Raw genomic sequence first — 19,544 nt, forward strand, 5'->3', positions numbered from 1 at the left:
GGATCCAGGATAAATATAACAATAATCAATAATGTCATGACAAATACAGCTATCCTATTAACGAGTTGTGACTAACTTCTTGAGTTTTTCCCGACCACTCAGGAAAAAACTCAGGAAACAAAATTATAGAACAAAACTAGGGCCCAGAGCTTTTCCTCAATTTCATGGTCATGTAGTTACCTCATGAAAAACTCAGGGGCCCTAGTCATGACCTTAGGCATCTGACCTCTGTGTCAGGTGTGATCGTGACGGCACGGCGGTTCGACCGGGAACGTCAGAGAGAGTACTCCATCACGGTGACGGCTACAGACTGGGCTGACGAGCCTCTCATAGGGATCTGTCAACTCAACGTCCTCATCCAGGACCACAATGACAACAGCCCCAAGTTTGAGAACCTGCGCTACGAGTGTGAGTGTCGTGTTATACATAATAATACATATGATAAAAGTATAATATAATACTAATACATATGATTGATGGCAGACTGACCATTCGTTATCATGATATAGACTATTAACCAAAGCTCTTAGAAAAGGTTTTATGTACTATGCGTTATGCATAGTAACTCTTTACTTAATTATCTGGTAAAAGTTGTCATCGTAATCCATTGTCTTTACATGTATTGCCATACGTAAAGATGTAAGCATGCATAAACATACATAAGCATGTAAACAATTGATTTGTGGTCTGTTGATTCAGTCTATACTGTTCGCCAAAGTTGTGACAGACCGTGACCTTGCGCCAGAGTGAGGAGCATATTATTTGGTCTATATTGTCTCTCACAGACTTTCTGAGAGAGGACACCATGATCGGCACCAGTTTCCTGCGTGTGGCGGCGCACGATGATGACTTTGGCACCAACGCCGTCGTCACCTACTCCATGTCCCAGGAGCAGCCTGAGTACCTGAGGGTCAACCCTGTTACCGGCTGGGTGTACGTCAACCAGCCCATATCACAGGTCTGTCACGTAACCAGTGTGGTGGAATTATTTTAATCAAAAGGAGAGACTTTTAGATTTCTTCAAAATCATCAAACTTTATTATTAAATTAGTGCAGTAATTGAGCTGGTCGGTAATCACCCCTGGAGGTGATCACTGAGAACTCAACCAGCTCGTCGGTAATCACCCCTGGAGCTGATCACTGAGAACTCAACCAGCTGGTCGGTAATCACCCCTGGGGCTGATCACTGAGAACTCAACCAGCTGGTCGGTAATCACCCCTGGGGCTGATCACTGAGAACTCAACCAGCTGGTCGGTAATCACCCCTGGAGCTGATCACTGAGAACTCAACCAGCTGGTCGGTAATCACCCCTGGGGCTGATCACTGAGAACTCAACCAGCTGGTCGGTAATCACCCCTGGAGCTGATCACTGAGAACTCAACCAGCTGGTTTGAGCCACAGCATTTTATAGCAAAGTCCATCCTCCTTCAGTCTACCTGACAAACACCAGATGTATGGAATGGGTCACAAGGTTAAGATTTGTATGAAAGATACTTAGAATTCACAGCAGACAGTATGTCATTGTGTAGAGACCAGGGTCTGTCCCTGGAGCCATCTCTCCCTGGTACCTTAAAGAACAGAAACATTAACTCATGCTCTGGAATGCGGTATCACCCAAAGACATCGTAAATCTTCCAGATGCACATCCTCAGTAAAACACACACAGATGAGCATTCTAACAACCCCTTATACTGCTGCATAAAACAACCATTTAATGCAATAACAGCATTATAACATCATCTTGTAATTTCCACCATACCAGTCAGTCAATCAGCCCATCTCACATGTCAGTCAATAAGTCAGTCAACCAGCCAGTCAACCAGCCCAAATCACAGGTCAGCCAACCAGTTAGTCAACCAGCCCGTATCACAGGTCAGTCAACCAGTTAGTCAACCAGAAAGTCAACCAGCCATTCAACGAGTCCATATCACAGGTTGGTTAACCAGTCATTCAACCAGCCTCTTGCTCAATCCCAGTAGATATCATCAGTGCAGGGTTATAGAGCTGTATAGAATACAGTGTCATTAACTTACTGAACTATATCAGGCTTAAATTAACCATATTAGACAGAATCGTATTGGTCCTTGCTATCCGGGACTATCCTTGGGATGTCTCTACCCCATTGAGGTTGACATTTAAACTGGTTAAGGTCATGTGGGGTGGGGGAGGGGGGGGAGGGTGTAGGGGTTAAGGTTAGGCTTAGGGTTAGGGTTAGGGTTAGCAGGAACCCAATCTTATTATCTCGCTATTGTTTTGATGGCAGAGGTCCTACATCACACGGGAAGTAGTTGCCACGGACGGGGGGAATCGCAGCACATCTGTGGAGCTGTCTGTCACCATTACCAACGTGAAGAACCAGCCCCCGCAGTGGGAAAAGGACAGCTACAGCGTGGTCATCCCAGAGAACACAGCCAGGGACACTTCCATCGTGGTGCGTGGAACAGTCCGGTACCAGCCTAGGTGGCATGGGAAGCCTATCCCATTATGGACTTTCGGGGTGTCTTTGTTTTGACCATTCGGTTTGATGGCTGCACACACGTTACTCAAGCGTTTGGAAAATATTTTAGGAATTGTTAAGTTGCAGGCTCAGATTTAGTCAAGGAGCACTAATTGACTTGACTAACCTGCTGTAATTTGCAATTTAATTTACTCAACAACTGAATAAATGTAATATTATACAGAAAATCCCATTGAATGTTTTTGTCGTAATTCGCTCAAAAATATTGTTTGCTCTCCGTTTACATCAGACGATCAAAGCGACCTCGTTGCTAGGAGACCCCAGGGTGACTTATAACCTGGAGGAGGGCGTGGTCCCGGAGACTAACATGCCTGTGCGGTTCTACCTGTCGCCCAACCGCGAGGACGGCTCTGCCTCCATCCTGGTGTCGGAGCCGCTGGACTATGAGACCACACCCAGTTTCTCCCTGAGGGTGCGGGCTCAGAACGTGGCGGCAGTACCATTGGCTGCATTCACCACCATCCATGTCAACGTCACAGGTAGGTCTCAGCTCAGACACCCTGCAAACACACCATTACAAGGGGGCAAATCCTAACTTCCACTTATGTCAAATCTTTTGCATGGATGTCAGTGGGAGACTTAGTGAACATTTGACTTAAGAGGGAGTTAGAGCCGCCCCTGGGTGAACTGTAAGCATTCACTATTGTCTTCAATAGACATTGATCCATGACTCATCTTTTTTTTTCTCTCAGCTTTATATATAGTATACTTTGAAAGCTGTAGTTTTATACATCCAATAGCACAAAGTCAGTGAAAAAACTCCACACTGTACCTTTTTTAAATCTTGAAATAGTCTCATGACAGTTTTGATTACAGGTGCAGAAATACATTTTCAAATAATGATTTCTCATATGTTGGCCCTCAGACGTGAACGACAATGTTCCCTTCTTCACCTCCTCCATCTATGAGGCATCAGTGACTGAGGGAGCCAAGGTGGGGACCATGGTCCTCCAGGTGTCTGCTCACGACAAGGACCTGGGTCTCAACGGACAGGTTAGTGGCACATCCACAACATCTAACATAACACAACAAAATAGCCATTGACCCATCCATAACTTAGCATCACATAGTTGTGGTGGTCAAGTGGTTGGGATTATGTGTTATTCTGCCTGTGGGGCTTTGACCGTACAACCGTGAAGGTATGCAACACTATAATGATAGCAGTGACAGTGCTATTGCAGTGACTCGAGTCTCTATGAACAGTCATGTGACTCATACATAGAACAATTACTCCCCCGCACTCAGGAACTACAGCACCGTTTATCGTTGGTGATTCCATCTGTTACAGTGACCACATGGATGTGATAGAATGATCCTTTACGGCATCCATATTAGGAAGTTGTCCATTTTATGTAATGTGTTGACTTCCTAATATGGATGCCGTACAGAAGTCAGAAATCTCCTAATATGGATACTGTAATTAACTGTACTCTGTCCCTGTCCTACAGATCACCTACTCCCTCCTGAGTGACAGTAGTGGGGACCACCGCCTATTTCGTGTGGATCCAGAGCTGGGCTCCATCTATACAGAGGCGGTGTTTGACCGCGAGGCACAGGGATCCTACCTACTGGAGGTGCAGTCTGAAGACGGCATGGAGTCAGCACGGCCCGGGAGGAACAAACAGCCCAACTTTGGTGAGGGCTGAGTTGTATATATTAGGGCACAACATAGCAAAAAGGTTTGCAGTGATGTTTTTCCGATTTGCAGTGATGTTTTTCCCGATTTGCAGTGATGTTTTTCCGATTTGCAGTGATGTTTTTCCGATTTGCAGTGATATTTTTTCGGATTTGCAGTAATGTTTTTTCCGATTTGCAGTGAGGTTTTTTCCGATTTGCAGTGAGTTTTTTTCTGTGTTTGCAGTGATGTTTGGTATCTTATAAATATGACCCTGATTTGACTACTGCAGTCCTGTAAAAACAAAAAAGGCAGTGGCTGCGGAGACGACTTTTCTCCGACATGAATCTTATGCACATATCACGTTCTACGCATGTGTTTCTTTACCTCTATTTTCCTCACAAATTTGTGTGGTCTCCTTCCCTTCACATTTCTCACTGTCAATCTTGAATGTTTATTATTAAAGTTTTCCCGGTGAAACGTTCATGCAGCATCTGCATACCAACCATTTGATCTCAGTTTCATGAGGATATGTATTTAGATCTTCTTGAGTTACTGTGTTGTTTGGAAGTAGCCTACAGCGTTGTTTTAAATGATGTGCAGTGAGCGGATTTTAGAGCAGATGGTGTTAACAAAGTAGCATAGCCTTCCTGTGTATTTTGCCTAGTGGCCTACATGTGTATTTTGCCTAGAGGCCTACCTGTGTATTTTGCCTAGTGGCCTACCTGTGTATTTTGCCTGTTGAGTTTTGGCCACATGAGAGGGGTTTTTGTCGTACAGTAATGTTATACTATGCTATTATATTCAGTTCTGTTATGTAGAATACTATCATTATGTGATTGTGCAGACATTGATTCAGCTTTGATCTAACTTGATTAAATGAGCCCCATTCGCCAGAGTAGCCTGTTTTTTATTTTTACAAGTAGAACAGAGACTGTGCGTAAAGTAGAGCATAAACACATGCGTAGAAGCGTCGGGATCTTTAGTCCGGAGAAAAATAGGTCAGAAAAGTTGGATCCGCAGCCAAAAAATAAAACATTAAGTACTGTAATGTAGCTAGGGCTGTTAAACCCAATGTGCTCAGCTGAAACAAAGTACAAAAGGAATTCATGCACTGTGCACATTGTTTTACATAGACAATAAATGCCTATAGCATTCTATTCATTTGCCTCCTGCGAGGGCAAATGAAAAGAGAATCTTTCCTTTCATTCATTCTAACAGCGTAACCAGACAGCCTCTTGTCTCTTCCCTGTAGAGAAACTCTCTGAGGGTTGTGGTACATCATTTTACAAAACCATCGAATTTCGCAGTTTGCTGTTCAGAAATCTGAATTTTGTGTTTGGCTTGGTCCTTCATGATGGCAGAATTAACTCTGTTTCGGTATCGCAGGTGATGTAATAGGAAGCTTTGCGTTACGAATTAGGGTTTTTAACAAATGTTTGTGGAGAAGGTATTAGAGGTAAGGGTGATGGTTTGGAATAGCAAAGCCTCCTCTCCGGGGGATGTGAGGGGGCTGCTTAGCATTTCCAATGAGCCTTAGCGCTGTGTTGGCGTTGTCTTCTGCCACATATCTGCACCAGCAGAAGGGCTCATCTCCTTAGCAAATACTACCTGTCTGTTGGGAGAGGGAGGAAAAAGAAAGAGAGAGGGGGGTAGATGGGGATAGGGCCAGGGAGAGGGAGGGAGGAAGGGAGAGCATGCAGAGAAAAGCAGAGAGATATGGTGAAAATAGAAGCACATTTGTATACATGGCCATGTTATATGACCTTCTAAACATACCACTTACGACAAAAATGTCACCAACCTTTTTAGAAAAAGATAATCATGTTTGAGTTCAACAATAAAGGTCTGAAAATGGACCCAGACAGACAGAGACGTAAACACTTGTCGACTCATAAATATTTTATCATCCCAGAGGAGAGGTGGATAGGTTCTTCATCTGTTTTCTTTTAGAAAAGTGCGTTCCTGAGAAGGTCTACCTAATCACTGTTGTTTGCTGCCAAAATGTAACCCGGCTAAAACCATGGTTGAATAATTTCTGTCATTTCAAACACCTAATCGAGAATAACACTATTTCCGATTTCCTTGTCAAGTGAGGCACATTACATTGGGTTAAGTGCTCTTTCTCCCCTTCAAAAGTGTAGTAGGCTCACACTGTGACTGCCGACGTCCTCTGATGTAAAGAGGGATTGGATGGAAAGAGAAGTGTTAGGATGAGAGGAGAGAGAGAGTGGAGGATGACATACCGAGTTGTAGCTCCATGGCGTTTAATCTCCTTCCTCTTGTCGTTCTTCTTGCAGACACAGCATATGTGCGGGTTTTCATCAGCGACGTGAACGATAACAAACCCGTCTTTGCTCCGCGTCTCTATGAAGTCGGCATTGACGAGGACGCAGATGTCGGCCTGGCTGTTGTCACCGTCGGAGCTAATGACGAAGATGAAGGTATGGAAGGCAGGATGAGATGGCAGGGGAAGAAAGAGAGAGGATAAAACCAGAGATGACACATTGGCACTCATGGCAGTGTTACACATTAATAACATTTCTATTTTCTAGGGAGTGCAGGTTATGGCACTGTGGCAGTGAGGAAGGTAACCTGGCACAGGATTAACATTTCATGGGGACTTTTGAAACCTGAGGGGAAAAGTCTGTTTTTCACATTTTGTGCCTGGCCAAAACTGTCCTTGGTGTGACACTACACCTTGGTCAGTGGTGGCTATCAATCAAATAATTACATTTTCCCCAACCCCAGACACGAGTAAATTGTCTAGTTTTTGAGACAGTGAGGGCAGTGAAGAGTTACAAATGTAAAAAAAGGACTCACCACAAGTGCCACATCTGGATTGAGTTCTGATTAAATCATGCTGAGAGAGATGAGCTGAGCCACCCTGTGCTACATTAGGACGCAACCATTTAATCGTCAAAAGACAGACACACTCCTACACAGTAGGTGGGTGGGATTTGGTGTGATAAACCAGCTCATCCCTGATACAGCAGCAACACTCGGCGTAATATCCCTTTATCGGCCATGTTTTGGCTTGTTAATCAAGCATTTATCGCAAGCGGGGTCAGTGCGGCTTAGCTTGTAGTGTATGTAGCACTAGCCTCAACCAAGCCATGATGAACGACCAGAAAGCACCAGCCCCCAACATAGAAAGTTAGCAGTTCTGCTCGGGAGCCTAAGCCCAATCTGTCTTGTTTAAAAAATCCACACACGGGCTTGACTGCAGTATAAGCTTATTGGAGAGCCCAGAGGGAGTGCTTTGTCTGCTGATTTGTGTTAATAGCAGAGATTAGACTAGCATTTACATTGGGCTTTAACACAACAGACTGATTGAAAGGGGAGCCATGAAACATACAGGGGATTAATTTATCTGGGGACCATAAACTCACTGGATGGTGTCCATGGAGACACAGCAGAGAAGTTCAGATATCTACTTCCCCATTGGTCCATTTCTCAAACCCTCAAGGTGACATAGGCAGGGGTTCAATTTGGCAGGTGTACCTTACACAGGAATGGAGGCCTACAACCTGTTTACATACAGCACAGTCTGTTTCTGCTCTAGCCAACATGTCATTGTCTTGTTAAACAAGGTAACAATAACATCAACTTGTTGAATGCAGGAACAGTCTGGCACATAATGCTAGCTAACAATGAGGTATGTCCAAAAAGGACGTGCATTAGACTAGCGTCCTGTCCAGGGGGTGTACTTGTACAGTACTTCAAGCTGCCTCACGCTACAGAAACAGGAGATAGGCTCTTGCCAAAGCTACTTACGTACTTTTGTCCAAAATGGCACCCTATTTTCTATATAGTGCACTTTAGAGCACTATGCAGGGAATAGGGTGCAATTTCAGACTTGCTCTAACTCTACGAACAGCATCCAGAACTCCACCTTCAGGAATGTCAATTTCTTCACTCCCTGGTCCCACCACAGGTGCCAACGCCAAGCTGCGTTACCAGATCACATCGGGCAACACCGGAGGGGTGTTTGACATGGAGCCTGAAGTGGGAACCATCTTCATCGCCCAGCCTCTGGACTACGAGATGCAGAAGAGGTACAAGCTGCTGGTGCTGGCATCGGACGGGAAGTGGGAGGACTACGCTGCTGTGGTGGTCAACGTGGTCAACAAGAACGATGAGGCTCCAGTCTTCTCTATGAATGAGTACTACGGCTCAGTGACCGAGGAGCTAGATGGCTCGCCGGTCTTTGTGCTTCAGGTGTGTGTCTCAGAGTTCTTTCTCTAACCTGGGTGCCAGTCTGTTTCAGCTTGTGCAGTCAGGTACCGAGGCTCACACAACCATGTAAAATGCATGCTCTGTATGTCATACTGTACATGTGCTAGACGTAGCTGATAACTACAATGGATATCACTCGACAAGATATTTCTGTCTCTAGCCTGAGTGCCTGTCTGTTTCTGCTTGAGTCAAGACATAGTTTTGTTGTTTGACAAGCCAGGGGTTCATTTTGAATGCACAAACAGTCATGTACCCAGAATAATCTTTATCAAGCATAAAAATCAAATCCATGCTTCTGTATGTCATGCATGTACATAACTAGTCTACTTTCTACTTCATAACCAATGGCTTCTCCGCTGGCTTCTCCGCTGTGCAATCCGGCTTCCGAGCCGGTCACGGGTGCACCTCAGCCACGCTCAAGGTACTAAACGATATCATAACCGCCATCGATAAAAGACAGTACTGTGCAGCCGTCTTCATTGACCTGGCCAAGGCTTTCGACTCTGTCAATCACTGTATTCTTATCGGCAGACTCAATAGCCTTGGTTTTTCTAATGACTGCCTCGCTTGGTTCACCAACTACTTTGCAGACAGAGTTCAGTGTGTCAAATCGGAGGGCATGTTGTACGGACCTCTGGCAGTCTCTATGCGGGTACCACAGGGTTCAATTCTCGGGCCGACACTTTTCTCTGTATATACCAATGATGTCGCTCTTGCTGCGGGCGATTCCCTGATCCACCTCTACGCAGACGACACCATTCTGTATACTTCTGGCCCTTCCTTGGACACTGTGCTAACTAACCTCCAAACGAGCTTCAATGCCATACAACACTCCTTCCGTGGCCTCCAACTGCTCTTAAACGCTAGTAAAACCAAATGCATGCTTTTCAACTGTTCGCTGCCCGCACCCGCCCGCCCGACTAGCATCACCACCCTAGACGGTTCCGACCTAGAATATGTGGACAACTATAAATACCTAGGTGTCTGGTTAGACTGTAAACTCTCCTTCCAGACTCATATTAAACATCTCCAATCCAAAATCAAATCTAGAATCGGCTTTCTATTTCACAACAAAGCCTCCTTCACTCACGCCGCCAAACTTACCCTAGTAAAATTGACTATCCTACCGATCCTCGACTTCGGCGATGTAATCTACAAAATAGCTTCCAACACTCTACTCAGCAAACTGGATGCAGTCTATCACAGTGCCATCCGTTTTGTTACCAAATCACCTTGTACCACCCACCACTGCGACCTGTATGCTCTAGTCGGCTGGCCCTCGCTAAATAAAAAATAAATAAAATAAATAAAAAAATAGATTGATGGGATTTATGCTTATAAAGACAGGCACACACACACACACACACACACACACACACACACACACACACACACACACACACACACACACACACACACACACACACACACACACACACACACACACACACACACACACACACACACCGATGTTGATGAGTTTTGTGTGTCTTTCCAGGTGACAGCCATAGACCCAGACAAGGATGCAGACCAAGTTGCCGTGCGCTACTCTCTTCACGGTCAGGGATCGGAGTCTAAGTTTGTGATCGACGAGATCACAGGGAAAATATACGCCCAGAAGACACTGGACCGCGAGGAGCGGGCAGTGTGGCGCTTTGTGGTCCTGGCCACAGACGAGGAAGGGGAGGGGCTCACCGGCTTCACTGATGTCATCATCAACGTTTGGGACATCAATGACAATGCGCCTTCCTTTGTCTGCGTGCCCGACGGCTGTCACGGCAACGTGGCCGAGAACTCGCCCCCAGGTACCTTCGTCATGGAGATGACGGCGACGGACCTTGATGACACGGCGGTGGGTCAGAACGCCATCCTCTCCTACCGTATCATCGAGAACGCGCATGACGCGGGAGCCGCCGACTTCTTCACCGTTGACGCCAGTACAGGCACCATCTCAGTGGCAACCGGTGGGTTGGACAGGGAGGTGGCAGAGCGGCACCAACTGGTGGTTGAAGCCAAGGATGGAGAGGGTATGATGGGCACGGCTACCGCCACTATCATCATCACGGACCTGAATGACCACACCCCCCGGTTCAAAGAGAAGTGGTGCGGGGCTCGTGTGTCTGAGAGCAGCCCTCCAGACTCAACCGTGCTGAAGCTGGATGCTGTGGACCCAGACTCAGGGGCTCACGGCCTGCTGGGCTTCAGTGTGGTGGCAGGGGATCAGGGTGAGAGGTTCTACATGGTGAGCCACAAAGCAGAGCAGTCTGGAACTCTGAGGCTGAGAAAGAGGCTGGATTACGAGAGGCCCGGCGAGCAACAATTCAACCTCACCATTCGTGTGGAGGACTCCGACTTCTCCAGCCTCATCCACTGCATCATCCAGGTGGTAGACGAGAATGACCACGTCCCAGTGTTCGCCCCCACCTCCTACCCCCTCGCCCCTCTGCCAGAGGATGTTGCAGTGGGAACCAGTATTACCCAGGTGAGGGCCAGCGACTCAGACTCTGACCTGAATGGGGAAATAATCTATAGCATCTCCCCAGAGTCAGACCCGTACAGTCATTTCACAGTGGACGGAAACGGCATCATGACCGTGACCCGCCCGCTAGACAGAGAAATCGTGGCAGAGTACCAACTGGTTGTCCTAGCGACAGACCGGGGTAGTCCAGCCTTGACGGGTAGCACCACGGTCCAGCTGAGCCTGCTGGATGTAAATGACAATGGGCCAGAGCTGGAGGTGACCTATAACCCTGTCCTCTGGGAGAACAGCCCTGCTCCACAGGTGGTGTGGCTCAACCAGACCTCTACCCTGCTCCACGTTATCGACAGGGACTCCCTTGAGAACGGGCCTCCCTTCTCCCTCTCTCTCCCTCGCCTCTACGCCCCTGACTTCCACCTGCAAGACCATGGTGACGGCACGGCAACGCTCACGGCGCTGCACCGCTTCGACCGCGAGCGGCAGAGGGAGTTCTTCCTGCCCTTGGTCATGACAGACAGCGGTCGTCCGCCAATGACGGTCACCAACACACTCACCGTCACTGTGGGTGACCAGAACGACAACGCCCACCAGGAGGGAGAGAAGGAGATTTACGTCCACAGCCGGAGGGGTGAGTTCCTCACTTTAAGACAAGTGTCAGACAACTTTTTCAGTCAACTTTTGGTATTCATTAAGTGCCTAAGAGTAGGAGAGTCTGAGAGTAGGAGTGTCTGAGAGAAGGAGAGTCTGAGAGTAGGAGTGTCTGGGAGTAGGAGAGTCTGAGAGTAGGAGTGTCTGAGAGAAGGAGAGTCTGAGAGTAGGAGTGTCTGAGAGTAGGAGTGTCTGGGAGAAGGAGTGTCTGAGAGAAGGAGTGTCTGGGAGAAGGAGTGTCTGAGAGAAGGAGTGTCTGGGAGTAGGAGTGCCTAGGAGTAGGAGTGTCTGAGAGTAGGAGTGTCTGAGAGTAGGAGTGTCTGAGAGAAGGAGTGTCTGAGAGAAGGAGTGTCTGAGAGAAGGAGTGCCTAGGAGTAGGAGTGTCTGCGAGTAGGAGTGTCTGCGAGTAGGAGTGTCTAGGAGTAGGAGTGTCTAGGAGTTGGAGTGTCTTGGAGTAAGAGTGTCTGGAGCAGGAGTGTCTAGGAGTAAGAGTGTCTTGGAGTGTCTGAGAGTAGGAGTGTCTGAGAGAAGGAATGCCTGAGTTTAGGATGTCTGAGGGTAGGAGTGTCTAGGAGTGTCTGAGATAAGGAGTGTCTAGGAGTAGGAATGTCTAGGAGTATGAGTGTCTGAGAGTAGGAGTGTCTGAGATAAGGAGTATCTAGGAGTAGGAGTGTCTAGGAGTAGGAGTGTCTGAGATCAGGATTGTCTAGGAGTAAGAGTGTCTTGGAGTGTCTGAGAGGAGGAGTGTCTGAGAGTAGGAGTGTCTGAGAGTAGGAGTGTCTGAGAGTAGGAGTGTCTGGGAGTAGGAGTGTCTGGGAGTAGGAGTGTCTGGGAGTAGGAGTGTCTGGGAGTAGGAGTGTCTAGGAGTAGGAGTGTCTAGGAGTGTCTGCGATAAGGAGTGTCTAGGAATATGAGTGTCTAGGAGTATGAGTGTCTAGGAGTATGAGTGTCTAGGAGTATGAGTGTCTAGGAGTAGGAGTGTCTGGGAGTAGGAGTGTCTGGGAGTACGAGTGTCTGGGAGTAGGAGTGTCTAGGAGTAGGATTGTCTAGGAGTGTCTGAGAGTAGGGGTGTCTAGTAGTGTCTGAGAGTAGGAATGTCTAGGAGTTTCTGAGATAAGGAGTGTGTGAGAGGAGGAGTGTCTAGGAGTAGGAGTGTCTAGTAGTGTCTAGGAGTAGGAGTGTCTAGTAGTGTCTGAGAGTAGGAGTGTCTAGTAGTGTCTGAGAGTAGGAGTGTCTATGAGTGTCTGAGAGAAGAAGTGTCTGATAGTAGGAGTGTCTAGGAGTAGGAGTGTCCAGGAGTGTCTGAGAGTAGAAGTGTCTTGGAGTTTCTGAGAGAAGGAGTGTCTGAGAGTAGGAGTGTCTAGGAGTAGGATTGTCTAGTAGTTTCTAGGAGTAGGAGTGTCTAGTATTGTCTGAGAGTAGGAGTGTCTAGGAGTGTCTGAGAGAAGGAGTGTCTGATAGTGGGAGTGTCTAGGAGTAGGAGTGTCTGATAGTAGGAGTGTCTAGGAGTAGGAGTGTCCAGGAGTGTCTGTGAGTAGAAGTGTCTGAGAGTAGGAGTGTCTAGGAGTAGGAGTGTCTAGGAGTGTCTGAGAGTAGGAGTGTCTAGGAGTGTCTGAGAGTAGGAGTGTCTGAGAGTAGGAGTGTCTAGGAGTGTCTGAGAGTAAGAGTGTCTGATAGTAGGAGGGTCTAGGTGTGTTTGGGAGTAGGAGTGTCTGAGAGTAGGAGTGTCTGGGAGTAGGAGTGTCTGAGAGTAGGAGTGTCTGAGAGTAGGAGTGTCTGGGAGAAGGAGTGTCTGGGAGAAGGAGTGTCTGAGAGAAGGAGTGTCTGGGAGTAGGAGTGTCTGAGAGAAGGAGTGTCTGAGAGTAGGAGTGTCTGGGAGTAGGAGTGTCTGGGAGTAGGATTGTCTGAGAGAAGGAGTGTCTGGGAGTAGGAGTGTCTGGGAGTGTCTGAGAGAAGGAGTGTCTGATAGTAGGAGTGTCTAGGAGTAGGAGTGTCTGATAGTAGGAGTGTCTAGGAGTAGGAGTGCCTTATAGTGGGAGTGTCTAGGAGTAGGAGTGTCTGATAGTAGGAGTGTCTAGGAGTAGGAGTGTCTGGGAGTAGGAGTGTCTGGGAGTAGGATTGTCTGAGAGTAGGAGTGTCTGAGAGTAGGAGTGTCTAGGAGTGTCTGAGAGGAGTGTCTGATAGTGGGAGTGTCTAGGAGTAGGAGTGTCTGATAGTAGGAGTGTCTAGGAGTAGGAGTGTCCAGGAGTGTCTGTGAGTAGAAGTGTCTGAGAGTAGGAGTGTCTAGGAGTAGGAGTGTCTAGGAGTGTCTGAGAGTAGGAGTGTCTAGGATTGTATGAGAGTAGGAGTGTCTGAGAGTAGGAGTGTCTAGGAGTGTCTGGGATTAAGAGTGTCTGATAGTAGGAGGGTCTAGGTGTGTTTGAGAGTAGGAGTGTCTGAGAGTAGGAGTGTCTGAGAGTAGGAGTGTCTGAGAGTAGGAGTGTCTGGGAGTAGGAGTGTCTGGGAGTAGGAGTGTCTGGGAGTAGGAGTGTCTGGGAGTAGGAGTGTCTGAGAGAAGGAGTGTCTGGGAGTAGGAGTGTCTGAGAGAAGGAGTGTCTGGGAGTAGGAGTGTCTGAGAGAAGGAGTGTCTGGGAGTAGGAGTGTCTGGGAGTAGGAGTGTCTGAGAGTAGGAGTGTCTGAGAGTAGGAGTGTCTGGGAGTAGGAGTGTCTGAGAGTAGGAGTGTCTGAGAGTAGGAGTGTCTGGGAGTAGGAGTGTCTGGGAGTAGGAGTGTCTGGGAGTAGGAGTGTCTGGGAGTAGGAGTGTCTGGGAGTAGGAGTGTCTGGGAGTAGGAGTGTCTGAGAGAAGGATTGCTGATTTAGGTTCAGATTTTTATTCCCCCTTTTATTCATTATGATTTAAAAGGTCAAATGTGTCCAATGTTAGCACTCCAACTTTGAGATGCTATGTGAATATGGGTCCAGGATTTTACCCAAGTTAGCACAGCAGGGAGGATGCGGACTAAGAGTTGACTAAGGTAGGAAATGTTCTTTCTGCGTACCTGTGTTGTCTGAATGCGTAATTGATACACCTGCGGCTAATATTACAATTTCTTTTCAGCATTTCATGATTCTTGATTGCAAATCCTTCCTTCAGGTTTAACAACATTCTACCCCCCACACGCTCTCCGCTCTACTAATTGTATCTGGCCCTAATGTTGACCTGAACATTACGAGATCTGTGGTGTTCCTCAGGGGGGATTGTTAGGCCAATTAATTATTCTGATCATGGACCTGGCTGTTTCAGTTTAGTTTTCAGTAATTGTATGAAACACTGCAGCAACATGACACGTACATTCATACAGGCTCCCATTGTTTACCCAGCTGCAGTACCCTGGCGCTGGGACTCGATAATAACATAATCCATACTGAGATAGCCCTGACTTCCTTAAGCCCTCAGCGCTCCTCGCAGCTCAAGTACTGGGAGTCTATTCAACCCAGACAGTGGGACTTCACACTCATGAACAGAATAGGGAGAACAGAAACAGCAGAATCACAGAACAGCAAATAAGAAAAGGGCTAAAGATAAGCGACCTGGGGCCTCTATCACGTTGGGTTTGTTTTCAGACAAAATCAATGTCTTTGTGTGCGTTGTACAGGAAAGATGCAGACTACTTCACTGGGCAAGGTCTATGCCCCTGATCCTGATGATTGGGACAACAAAACCTACACCTTAGACGCAAGAGGAATGAAGTAGGTGTTACGTTTGTCTATAATGAGAGTGAGTCATAAGTAAGAACACACCATTGACGACATGTTACAGGAGTTCTCTATGTACAGGACAGTTAATCAGTTAAACAGTTAACATATGAGGGATACAAATAGAGATGGAAGGGATTGGAGGATGTCATATAAAATCAACACCATTTCATACTTGGTCAGCGAGTGCTTATTCAACATGTACATCTGATCCGATGGCCTCGACCCCTAAAGAACGTTCCCTATGTGTTGAAATGATGAAGAAATATGATCAACAGTGATTGCTACTATGCTGAACATTGCAATCATATTCAGAGCAATCAGAGGATGCATTTGTATCCTGTCAACTGGTGGAATTGTGGGGGGAAAAGGATAAAATAATGTTTTCTCTGCGATTGTTTACAATTTAGCATCTAACACAGTCAGGGAGTAAAAGAAAAATCCCAATTGCATATTTGACACATTCCTGTTTTATTCATATGGACTTGAACAAGGAGGAACTTTTTGGCCTTGTCCAATAATAGACACTTATTTCCTTACTTATATATTTTTTTAAAGATTTTCCATTGCACGCCCTAATGAATACTACCCAGTCATTCAAGTTTTCCACAACGTCCTTGCCCTACCAACAGGTATTTCACCTTAGACAAGAGTACAGGTCACCTGGCCATCAGACAGCATACCCTAGCGGGCAGCTACTATCTCAGAGTGGGCGTGTCGGATGGGGTGTGGCCGGACGTGGTGTCGCGGGTCACAGTTCACGTGCGGGAGCTGGAGGACAAGGCAATCCATTTGTCAGCCTCCCTGCGTCTCACAGGTAGGCTACAGCAGCGTGACAGTGTCGTTCTAATCTAATCTACAGTCTATGATAGGGCCTTGTGTTTTGGTTAATCATGTCACAGTTTAACCTTTATTTAAAGCTTTTTCATCAAACTGTCCCCTTTTCTTTTACGTCATAGCACCATCCTCAGACAATTTCATTCATTTTTGGTCTAATTCGAATTTCTGGGAAGAGGCTGAAAATAATGATTAAAATCCAGGTCATGTGATTTGATTAGCCAAAACACAGGGCCCTCGTGATAAAGGCTGTGTCTGAAAAGAATATTAGCTGTCAAATCCTTGTTTCCTCTATCCTTATTGTTTCCTCAATTCCTCTCAAAGCGCATTGGAGGATAGGACTCAAGGTCTCTCTCTGGACCTCCTCATCCAATGAGCTTGGAGAGGAGTTCAGGAAACAAGAACAGAATAAGTAATAATTTGGCAGCTAGTGAGGTTTTCAGACAGAGCCTACGGTCACTAGTTTTTTTTTTTACGACTACATTACGTGACTTGACAGGAGAAAGTTTGGGCCAAAAGTTTCTCCCGTCAGGTCACGGGATTAATAAAAGCTTCAGGCCCTAGTCAAGTCATGATCAACTCACAGTTCAACAACTACATTGATGCTACTGCTGCTGCTGTTACTCCACAGCAGGATTGCTCTATAGGAGAAGATTATCTAACAAAGTTTATGTTGATACGAGCTCTGAAGTCTGAACCTGTCAACATAAGTTACTTTTTCCATTTGTTTTCCTTTCTCTCGCTCTCTGTCACTTGTCTTTCCACCCACACCAAGCATCTGTTTTTTTTCTTCTTTTCTTTCGTTCCTTTGTTGGAGCGATATAGAGTGTAGCTTTCATTGAAATGTGTTTGGTTTGAGAAAGACAATAACTGCCAAGTTATTGTTATTATGATTGAATAAACTCTGACATTAAGTGGGTGATTATGAGGTTGTCAAATGAATTAAGGTGGAATCAGCGTCTGCTCAGTGAATTTAAACAGGAGAAAGAAGAAGAAATGAGTTATAAAGTCTCGGGATCTGGAATTGGTCCTCCTGAGGCTCCACTGTGAGCTAGCAAACCCAATGGATCCAGGTTGCTTTTTAAGCTTTTCCTAAAGATCAAAGCATTTTACGTTGAATGTGGGTCTCACCGTCTCCCTTACAAGCTGTAAGGCATGTACTTTACCACAAATCTATACGACCAATAGTCCCTATCACTTCAAGTAGCAGTGTGTGTCAAACATGTGGTGCCTTTTTCACCAAAAAAAATGCAGTTTAATGTCTTGGTCTTGTGGCTCTCTCTGGGCATATCCCAATTGTAAAGGTCAATTTCAAACTGCCAGGTTAGTCCTTGACATTTGAAAATCCATTGTATGAATAGACTACAAGGCTATTAGGCATACTAGGGAATCATTTTCATTTTGTATAGATTAAAGATGACTTTTTCCACCCTCTCCGATATTATTAGAAGAGACGCATAGCTAATGCTTTGACCTCTAAATCTATTTAATAGTGAGGCCGTCAAATGGTTTATACCGGAGCCAAAGAGTCGGGTCTCGCTGGAAATAATTAAATAACAGTAAATAAAATAGTTTCACCTAATGGGTGAGTGAACTGACGTGTGGCCAGCATATGTCAATCTAGAGGAATGTTGGAGATTACATTTGATAATAGAACCAAGACTGAGAACACTTTGATCCACTCCGCCTGTCAGTGAGTAGTGAACGTTCAGTGAATGTGTGTATGTGTGTCTCTCTCTTTCTGTGTGTGTGTGTGTGTTTGTTTGTATTTCTCCCTTCTGTAGGCATCACTGCCAGGGATTTTATTGAGTCCCAGGTGGACAAGACGAGTCGACAGGATATGTTCAGGGGCTTCCTGTCTGAACACCTGTCCGTCAGATCAGGTGCCATCAACGTATTCAGCCTGACAGACGTAGGACTGAAGACGCTGGACGTGCGCTTCTCTGTGCACAGCGACAGCTACCTTCGCCCAGAGAAACTACATGGATACCTTGCGGTGCATAAAAAGAAGGTACGCCTCAAAGTTTTCCCTTCTTGAAGATAGGGATCTTAGCTCATACATCTCTAGGTGCAGAGCAGAGCTTGGCGTTCTTGAGATCATTTCTTTATCAGCCAAGAGGTGTGGTGTGCATTCATATCTTTTTCATTCATGTTGTTCACACCAACTCTCCCCCTTGTGTGTTCATACCTGCTTCCTCACTCTTTCTCTATCTCTCCCCAACTCCTTCCCTCTATCTTTTAAATCAAAGCAAATTAAATGTTATTTGTCACGTGCGCCGAAAACAACAGGTGTAGACTTTACCGTGAAATGCTTACTTACGAACCCATTCCCAACAATGCCGTCACTGCAACCCCCCCTCCAGGTCTCTGATCACTATCTTGTTTCCTTTTCTGTCTCCTCTCCTCCAACCCTAGCCACTCAGCCCCTACCCACATGGTCATGCTCCGTTGCAATCTTCGCTCTCTCTCTCTCACTACTCTCTCCTCTTCTATCCTATCACCTCTCCCTTATACTAAATCTTTCTCCCTCCTGTCTCCTGATTCTGCCTCTTCGACCCTACTCTCCTCCCTTTCCGCATCCTATGACTCACACTGTCCCCTTTCCTCCCAGCCAGCTCGGCCCTCCCCTTCTGCTCCGTGGATGAGTGACTCATTGCGAACATACAGAACAGGGCTGTAATGGACAGAGCAAAAATGGACAGAGCAAAAATGGAGGAAAACTAAACGTCTGGATGACCTATCATCCTTTTACTCTCTCCTCTCTACCTTCTCTTCTTCTGTATACGCTGCTAAAGCCACTTTCAATCACTCTAAATCTCAAACTTCTGCTTCTAACCCACCTTCTCCTCCCTCCTTAATCCCCCCTCCTCCTCCCTCTCTGCAGACAACTTTGTCAACCACTTTGAAAAGAAGGTTGACAACATCCGCTCCTCATTCACTCAGCCTATTAAGTCCACTGGTCCCACTCAAACAGAACTACCCTACTCCTTGACCTCTCTCTCCCCTCTCTCTCCAGATGAAATCCTGCAACTAGTGGAGGTCCAGCCGCCCGACAACCTGTCGCTCGACCCAATCCCCTCTTCCCTTCTCTGGAGACCTTCTCCCATTCCTCACTTCTCTCATCAACTCATCCCTGATCACTGTTTGTGTCCCCTCTGACTTCAAACGGGCCTGAATCACTCCCCTCCTCAAGAAACCAACACTTGAAAACTACAGACCAGTATCCCTTCTTTATTTTCTTTCCAAAACAAAGTAGTAAAACCCTAAGTAGTCAGGATTCAAGACAGGTCACTCAACTGAGACTGCTCTTCTCTGTGTCACGGAAGCTCTCTGCACAGCCAAAGCTGACACTCTCTCCTCTGTTCACATCCTCCTAGATCTATCCACTGCCTTTGACACAGTGAGCCATCAGATTCTCCTCTCCACCCTCTCAGGGCTGGGTGTCTCAGGCTCTCCACACTCTTGTATTGCA

General features: G+C 46.4%; 1 protein-coding gene across 1 annotated transcript in view; it reads left to right on the forward strand.

Annotated features, from left to right (window-relative positions):
• The window catches only part of LOC120053278 (neural-cadherin-like), a 115,437-nt gene that overhangs the window by 63,289 nt on the left and 32,604 nt on the right, over positions 1-19,544 (forward strand). The window contains exons 10-21 of the mRNA XM_039000416.1: positions 238-408; positions 786-958; positions 2,265-2,432; positions 2,749-2,998; positions 3,385-3,512; positions 3,968-4,154; positions 6,435-6,578; positions 8,072-8,355; positions 9,872-11,480; positions 15,136-15,229; positions 15,868-16,052; positions 17,857-18,083. Coding sequence (XP_038856344.1) covers positions 238-408; positions 786-958; positions 2,265-2,432; positions 2,749-2,998; positions 3,385-3,512; positions 3,968-4,154; positions 6,435-6,578; positions 8,072-8,355; positions 9,872-11,480; positions 15,136-15,229; positions 15,868-16,052; positions 17,857-18,083 — 3,620 coding nt within the window. The remainder of the gene's footprint in view (positions 1-237; positions 409-785; positions 959-2,264; positions 2,433-2,748; positions 2,999-3,384; positions 3,513-3,967; positions 4,155-6,434; positions 6,579-8,071; positions 8,356-9,871; positions 11,481-15,135; positions 15,230-15,867; positions 16,053-17,856; positions 18,084-19,544) is intronic.

The sequence above is a fragment of the Salvelinus namaycush genome, chromosome 9 (assembly GCF_016432855.1).
Source record: "Salvelinus namaycush isolate Seneca chromosome 9, SaNama_1.0, whole genome shotgun sequence".
NCBI lineage: Eukaryota > Metazoa > Chordata > Actinopteri > Salmoniformes > Salmonidae > Salvelinus > Salvelinus namaycush.